At 33.8% G+C, this 8,761-nt stretch overlaps 1 protein-coding gene across 1 annotated transcript; it reads right to left on the bottom strand.

The window, feature by feature from the left end:
* Window positions 1-257: 257 nt before the first annotated feature.
* Window positions 258-8,402, bottom strand: LOC111367670 (aromatic aminotransferase ISS1-like). Its single transcript, XM_022988658.1, has 9 exons — window positions 7,963-8,402; window positions 7,782-7,829; window positions 6,887-7,015; window positions 6,541-6,600; window positions 5,717-5,873; window positions 2,246-2,352; window positions 1,864-1,922; window positions 1,119-1,227; window positions 258-834 (listed from the first exon to the last, which is right to left on the bottom strand). The coding sequence occupies exons 1-9, from the start codon at window positions 8,023-8,025 to the stop codon at window positions 382-384; spliced, it is 1,185 nt and encodes a 394-aa protein (XP_022844426.1). The 5' UTR covers window positions 8,026-8,402; the 3' UTR covers window positions 258-381.
* Between the last annotated feature and the right edge of the window lie 359 nt (window positions 8,403-8,761).

The raw sequence follows: 8,761 nt of genomic DNA, 5'->3' as shown, positions 1-8,761 counted from the left end.
TTTTTTTTTTTTTTTTTTTTTTTTTTTTTTTTTCACTTGTTTTTTTTTTTTTTTTTTTTTTTTGACTCATCGCACCTTAGTATCTTCTCTTTTGCTAAGTAAATATGTGTCGAGATGTCAAAATCGTATTGGAGACAGCCAAGCAGACAACAATTCGGGACACCTCATCTAAGTATTACTTGATCTATCAAAATGATACTGTAATGTATAAACATCAAAAATAGGAATAGGAAACGATCATTTTATTGCATGCACAATGACAGAAATCTGTTTATATTGGAAATTTTGTTATGTAAAAATATGTGAGTTAAAGCACAAAATTCTCCAATTATTTGGGGTTAAGAATGGATCAAGCTGTAAATTGGCTAGAAGTATTCAAGATTACACCACCATTCCTCCATTTACAAGTTCTTCTAACCCTCTTTTGAGCCTCTGTGAAGCAGTACGACACTGATCTTCAATCAACCCACCAAACGAAATCCTAATATACCCGGGACAGCCACTGGAGGATCCCGGGATTAAGACCACCCCATGTTTCCGAGCTAGCCAGCTGACTACTTTGAAGTCTTCAGAAAATTTATCCGGAAGCTTTGCCCACAAGTAAATTGCACCTTCTCCACCTTTGACAGCATCCTTACCAAGTGGAGATAAAGCTTCTAGAAGAAGTTCTTTGTTTTTGACGAGGTCTTTGACTCGATCAGTGACCCACTCGGGCCCCATTTCCAACGAGTGAAGCGCAAGTCGTTGTGAGATAATAGAAGCGCAAATGGGGATGTTGTCCTGGACTTTAAGGAGTTGAGCTGATAAACCTTCCACTTCCGAAGGGAATGCAATCTGCAATAATGAAGGTATTCAAACTTCACGCCCAATTTCTTGTCATTCAATCGATACTAAAGTCAATAGAAGAAAAGAAAATTGGCAAAGAATTTTCTCTTCAAGACCGGATGTGAATTTAATGGGCGACGTTCCATGAAAAATAACTAAAAGAGTGAGTGAAAGTGAAATTAAAAAAATGATAGTGAAACGAAAATTTAGAATCGTTCATGCAAAACAGAAGTATAATGAACTTCTCTACCATCCAAATCACTTGAAACTCTTTCAAACATAACATTACTTACATATCCAACTCGCCATCCCATCATTCCATAAGCTTTAGAAAAAGAAAACAAGTTAACTATGTGATCCCCCTCGACACAGACGTGCTTCCGACCATCATACATGAAATACCTGCATATAGGCTCATCACTCAGTTCAAACTTATGGACTGGCAGATATTAGGACCATAACGCTTAATCAGAAACTAGATAAACAGATTCATATTTGAAGTGCAACTGTGTGGAACAAAATTCCAATCAGCATTCTCTTTATTCAGTAAATTTTGACATCTCAAGTCTTACATATACTGATAGTCAAATAGGGTATTCAAAGTGGGACGGCCGATATTATTAAAATACTGATTGCACATTCTTCCTTGGCACATTTGTGTTCAAAACAGCACGGCATTGAAGCAAATCTAATATACTCAACGTGATATAAAAGAACTCTAAAACTTTGCTGAATTGACAGAAGCAATGTAACTATTCGATACACAGAATAGACAATTAAAACTCTACAAATTTATAGAAGTTCAAGATTATTAGCACCTACAAGAAGCAATGTCAAGAAATATCAACCTCATTTAATTAGTTATGAACAGTCAGCTGTTAGGCTTATAACAAATTATGAAAGAATTTATCTAGGAAAATTGTTTGACCAGACGAATCTAATTGCATAGTCGATCTTATTAATATACAAATTTTGGCATCCATTTGCCTCAACTAACCCAATAACTCAGCACTAAGAAGAAAGGAGGAATACACTCACTCATATGTATTGTCTACCACAAGCCAACATCCGGCATCTTTGCAAAGGTCCGATATTCTCTGCTTAAAAGCAATATAAGGTTAAATGCCATATGAGGATAAAGATATAAAAGGGGAACTTTGTTCTGAAAAGAACATTTTAGTTATAGGAAGTAAAACTCCAGCACCGAATTCTTTTAAGGATTTTGCTACTTGTACTAAAAAATATACATAATGGGCTGCAAAATATGATGTGGAGGGAAAATATTGGATGAAAAAGTTGATTGTGCTTTAAACTGGCAAATGGTAGAGTGCCATATGACATTATGTAATTCATTAGATAAATGTTTATGTATATGTAGCAAAATCCTTCTTTTAAACACTACGCGCACTCACACACACACCTGGAGAAGTGGCTCGGGAATGTAGGTTCCAGAGGGGTTGCCAGGATTTACAACAGTAACAAGCTTTGGAGTTGGTTTTGTATCCTTTAAAGTACTCTCCAACCAGTCTGAACAAAAATGACAGTTAAATCATTATATAATCAGGAGAGTAATACCCCAAGCATGTTTTTGAGCCTACATGATGTTCGTTAGTCATAATGCGTACTTGTACTGTAAACTGTTACGTAATCAATATTGTTCAATTTGTGTCATGAAATCATGATAATAGGCAATTAGGCATCTTCCAACTATAATACTTCATAGTTGTGCATCCTCATAACGATATGCACACAGGAGAGAATGTAGCCTCTCATACCAACTGATGTAGAAAAGCACAGAAAAAATAGTCACAACTAAATTATTAATTCTTACAGAAATATAAAAAATTTGGTTTCATTGTAAATATAATATTCCGAGAACTGGACACATAAGTTGGGAAGAATCAATTTTCCATTCAATATCTAGCTCCAATCCCATGAAACAAATTATAATTCTGCTTTACCTATAATAATTCAGAATACAATTTTTGCGACCTTTAAATGACTGCCCTAGGTATTGAAATAAGAATGTTATAATTACTACTAATTTGTTCTATAAATTACAGGTCAGACCACTGATCAATCCTGCACCAAGCAAGAATCAAAGTTTACAAAGGACAAAAGGAAGGAAATGAAAAATAAAACAGATCATAAGAATCCACCTACAACATCAACAATAGCAAGCCATGTCAAAGCAGAGTTCTAAGTATTGCAATATTTAATGGATTCGTGACAAATTTTTGACTGAATTAATTTCCATAGAGGTTCCTTTCATTATATAGGAATAAGTAAAATCTAAATATGGTAAGTGTAATTACAACCTATACACAATTATATAAAAAATTATACTAAACGGTCAATATTTTATAAATCATAAGCTTCGTAATCTTCATCAATCTTCATGACCTTTGTCGATCTCATAGACATCCCCTCAAATTGATGCTATATAATCAAGAAGCATGAATTTGTTGTCTAATATACAAAAGAACTGAAAGGCCGAACAAGGGCTGGACAAAATTTCTAAACCGAACCGAGTGGTTCTTCTTAAGTTAAATACCCAAACGGGTAACTAAATCGAAAACAAACAGGTTTGGTTAGGTTCAGTTCTCGATTCAAGACTAAGAATCGAAAAATCGAATAAGAACCGAATCTCCCTAATTTTTTTAATTTTTTAATATTAAATAAATCAAATTACTTTATTTTTTCTAAATAAAACTTAATTAATTTAGCTTAAGCCAAATATATGATTTTCCTATTTCTAATTTTCAGCCCAAACCTAAGTCCAGCTTAATCAAATTGATATAAATTTTGCCCAAATCTCATTCTTCCATTTTAGAGAAATCAAATTGAAAGCTCTCCTGCGCCTCTATTTATTATTGTGAGCTTGTTACCTTCCTCTTCCTATGATTTTAATAGTTAATCTATGAAAACTCAACAAAGGGAAGTGCAAAAGATATAATGGAATTGGACTATGTTATTTTGTAACAGTTAAAATTGAATATATCATTAGTTGAATTAATATAGCGCTATAAATTTATTTTTTAAATGTTGTATGGAACCCCGGGAACCAAATAAAGTTGAACCGAACCAAACTCGGTTCCATGATGAAATTTTGACTCCACGGCTCCACTTACTAAATACCCAAAATTTAGATTCAGGTCGATTCTCTTTAAAATCGAACTGAATTAAACCATGTCCAGCCCTAAGCCCAACTGTAATAATCCAATACCATGATTTATGGCTGCTCATGACAAGATTTTAGCCTACTATCAAATCATACAACCTAAAAAAACCCATCCTATATAACATTCCAAATCTGCAGCCCATATACAACAATCCTACACTAACACCACCAAAACCATCCTAAATCCAAAATAGTCTACCTAAAACAAATCCAACAAAGATAGTCTGTAGTCCGACTATATCTTATGACCAAAAACCCTAACAAGTCCAACAAAATAACTCTACATACGAATCCAAATCCAAATCTAAGCCCATCATCCCAAATCAAAACAACCCACTAAACACAGTCCATATAAATCCAAACTCACACAAACTTCAAACCAATTGCACCTAATCCACATACTATTAAACAAAATCCTAAAACCACCCTAAACCAATTGCCTCCATCTACTGCATCTCCGATAGTTTTGACACCAATCTCTTTGGCACCATCATCGATCGCCTCCTCCAAGACTTCACCTTCAAGTTCTAGTACTCCACCACCATCAATAAACCAACCTGTACCTGTTCTCACTGCCACCAATTGACAAAAAAAATACACTTCAACCTGCCTGATTCGATGCGGTAGTGGAAGAGAAGGGATCAACTTCACCTTCTTCAGAACCCTACATAAACTCGCTGCCCTGCACCCTCCAACAATCCCAAATCACCGACCAATATATCACACATCAATAACCCATAAACAGCAATCACCTCTGCATCACCAGCACAACCATCATCCACAATAATGCAATTTGAAACTCATACCCTTTGCACATAATAGACACACATCAACAGATCTGATTTATTTTATTTTATTTTTCTCTATAGAGTTTTATCTTTCTCTACAGCTTTAGTAGAAACAAACAAACAAACCATTATTCAACCAAAAAATCTTACACCACAAAGAAAATCGTCGATGCTCAAAGATCGGACTGAGAATTTCAAACTCAATGACCCACCGACACTGTTCAAATAGCAGGCATCACACACTAAAGAGGAAGTCGCTCGTCGATAACAAAATCAGAATCCAAGACAATGCTTTGTCCTAAAAAAAACGGAATGTCCATGCCACATTTGACGCATTGAAGAGTCACATGCTAACAAGAATTATCAACCATTGACCACAACAAGAGTCACACGTTGACAAAAATTCTATCAACTGTAAACTACCACAAAAACTCAACCCTGAGAGGCTGAATTATGCCCAAAGAAAATTGAGGATTCAGTATAAAGTCCACGATGTAGGCTCTGATACCATAACAAACTTTTGACTAAATGATTTTTCCAAAGGGGTCCTTGCATTATATAGGAATAAGTACAATCTAAATATAATAATTGTAATTACAACATAAATACAATTATATGCAAAATTATATTAAACGGACAACATTTAGCAAGTTATAATCTTCACAATCTTCGTTAATCACCTGATCTTTGCCGTTCTCATTGACAATTGATACAAAGCCCTTTCCAAATTCTTGGAATACATCAAAAACTTTGCCTTTGATTATGAGAAAAAGGCCAGCAGCTTATGTTAATTATGTACAATTTCCAATTTGAATAGAAGTTCAAAATAGATAGTTCCTTGTCCAGAATGACATAAATCATGCAGATCATAAAAAAGGGAGGTTTATCTGAATTCAGAAATGATTATATTTTGATCATTAACCTGCATCTGGATGAAGTGTCTTTGGATCACCAGGACCGACTAGAATGTCAGTGACTCCTGTCATCTGGAATGACATATATGAATTGAAGTAGTATGGAGCAAACATGATGACTGAATCTCCAGCATCACACAGTGTAAGAACAATATTAACAAAAGCCTGCAACAATTTGAGATCAGTTTAGTTAGAAAATAAATAATGCACACAATGGGAACAAACACACCAAAATACATAAATTGCAATACACACCAATTAATTTGCTACCCAGTTGAAATCACATTCACCATTTTAACAATATAAGCAATTATCCAAAGAATTTATTACATAGAAACTCAAATGTGAAGCGATTTTATTAGTTCGAAAAATTTAGACCTCTGAAAATATCTGGCTGGAAACTGGGAAACCTTGAATAAGGAATCATAGAAATCAATGACAAAATGTGATAATTAAAATGAAATTTCAAAGTCATTCAAGAACTGTTTTCAACTGTTCAACTTCCTTAAAGGGTTACAGCTCTAGAGAGTTGCAAAAAGATAGGAGATTAGAAACTAACGAAATAAATTTTCGAACCCATATAGATTAACAGAGGAGAGTGAAAAAGAAAAAGAAGTGAGAGGCAAGCCAATCACAAAATACACATGGCTCATGTGATTACTAAACCTCGGCAAACAAAGAAAAGTTTAGCAACTATCTCATGCATGGACTAGTTGTCCAAATGACTTTAAAGAATCTAAACCTCCTATGTATCTGTGATCAACAGAATTGAGATATCTGAAAACAATATTTTTTATTATTTCTTCATTCAAATTCGAAGTGAACTTCATACCTGATTTGCACCAGCAGTCACCATCACTGAGGATCTGTATAAATTATTTTCTTGCCGCAACTGCAACAAGAAAATGAAAGGAGTGGTTTAGAAGAAGTGGGGAAAAATTGTCCAGACATGGCTTTATACCAATTTTGAATTCCACTAAAAAAGGTCCTAACTTATATTACAAACTGGTGAACTCTGTTTAGTGATTATCTTCCAGACATAAGCCTTTACAAGTCTGTTTAACACTCCATCGGGTTAATAACATGAATTTTTTAGCAGAGTCAAACAATTCGCGTTGTATGAGGCAAACTGTAATAACCACAAAACAAAATTTAGCAGATGTATTATATTAGTTTACCTTTTTCAATAATGCTTCCCTGAGCTCAGGAAGACCTTCATCGGCACCATAACGACTGATCACAGGCTCCCATACAAGATCTTGCACCTTTTTTAGAGCCTGTTTAGGCGGTTGCCAGTGAACTACCCCCTGTAGAACAGCATGATAGAGTATTGTAATGGCCATAAAATAGACAAACTAGCCATTAGAAAAAAAATCTCTAATAAATTGAGTTGAGGGCTAGACAAAATGAAAAGTACAATATGAACTCCCAAATTTATATTTTTCAGTTATTTTCAAGAAGACAAATAAGATAAGTCACTAATAATCACATTTGTGTTTTCTTACAAAAATATCATATTACGAACTTTGTTAACAACTACGGACTCTAGCAGCAAAAACATTTGAACTTCCAATACTAGCTAACTATGATTACTCAATACAACTTTGTCAAGCCAACAAATTATCAGCAATCCAAAAAATTATTGTACCCAAGCAGCAACGAAGCTTAAGGCTTGATCTTCTAAATTACGCCCTTGTTGCAAAATAAAACCAATTTCACCGAATCATAGAGATTCAATTAGGATAACAGGGAACGTATGAAATTAGGAGAACTAGGAACATATGAAATTCATTAATTAAGTGCAAAGTTGACTGGATCCATCACCTAATTCACTTTAAAGTGCAAAAGCTCCAAAAAATTTTCACCCACAATTTTTAGCAATTAAGAAATAGGAAAAAAAAAATTCCTTTTCCAAGAATTTGTTCTAATCCAGAAGATGGACAGGATGAAAAGCATTCACACTTCTCAATTTCTCGAAATTCCATAATAAGAACATGGCCAATAACTTTAAGTATACTTCAGAAGTTTTAAGGAACAAAAATTAACAATTTATATTGGGAAAAGTAAACAAACCTGAGCCAGAGAAATACAATCTTTCACACCTCGGATCAGCTCTTGTATCTGCAGATTTAAAACACAAAAAATCACAGATTTCACTTGGTAAATAAATTAGAATAATTATAAGAATAAACTCAGACCAAAAACACATACAACAAATGGAAGCCATTTCAAGAAACAATGGATAATTAAGTACCTGAACCATAATAGGGGTATCAGTAAGCACAGCCCTTCTTGCAAGCATTCCGTAAGAACCCATTTTCCTCCTAATTTCTCTGGCCTTTTTTCTCGGATAACCACCAAGATTCTTTTCAATTATATAACTCCACAAGATAAAGATTCTTCTTTATCTCACCTACCCTTCAATTTTTTTGGCTTCCCCCCCTAAAACTCACAAGGCTAATATGAATTCAGATATATACTGCAGCCAAAAGTAATGATAAAAAAATACTACACGCATTTAGCTTGCAAGAACAATGAAAAAAAAGGACAAAAAGATCACAGACCTTTTCAAATTTTCTTCGTTTTTTATTGAAAGATACACCTTTTTTTAAGGGGATGAGGAATCTCTTTCCAAGTTTTCCGTTACAAAATTGGTTTGTTTTTTCTATCTTTCCCCCATGATTAGACTTGACTGGAGAAGAATATTTAAATCTCTTTAATTTAAAATAATATTACGAATCCCAAAAAAAAAAAAAAAATTTCTTTCTTTTTTAATTACTTATTTAAAAAAATATATATTTAAACGCATTTTCATTTCCAAAAAAAATAGGACCGGGGCTTAAATTATTTTATTTATGAAGAGACAGTAATTAAGTTAGAGATAAGAATTTGTTTGGAATATGTCTTTATCTACGACAGAGTTGTGGCTGCCTGAGCAACAGCCAAATCGTTTACTCAAATTAAAATGGACTGATTTAGGGAATCTTTGAAGGGATATGGTTCAGATCAGAAATATTTGTATTTATTATAAAAAGATTTTGTATATGATTTGA

The sequence above is a fragment of the Olea europaea genome, chromosome 18 (genome assembly GCF_002742605.1).
Source record: "Olea europaea var. sylvestris chromosome 18, O_europaea_v1, whole genome shotgun sequence".
Classification (NCBI taxonomy): Eukaryota; Viridiplantae; Streptophyta; class Magnoliopsida; order Lamiales; family Oleaceae; genus Olea; species Olea europaea.
This window is presented reverse-complemented; position numbering and strand designations above follow the sequence as displayed.

Coding starts and splice junctions, on each gene's coding strand:
- LOC111367670 (XM_022988658.1), bottom strand. CDS start 8,025: ATGGGTTCTTACGGAATGCTTGCAAGAAGGGCTGTGCTTACTGATACC. Junction 7,016..7,781: donor ATTGTATTTCTCTGGCTCAG/GTTTGTTTACTT, acceptor GCTGTTCTACAG/GGGGTAGTTCACTGGCAACC. Junction 2,353..5,716: donor GACACTTCATCCAGATGCAG/GTTAATGATCAA, acceptor ATTTTTGTTCAG/ACTGGTTGGAGAGTACTTTA.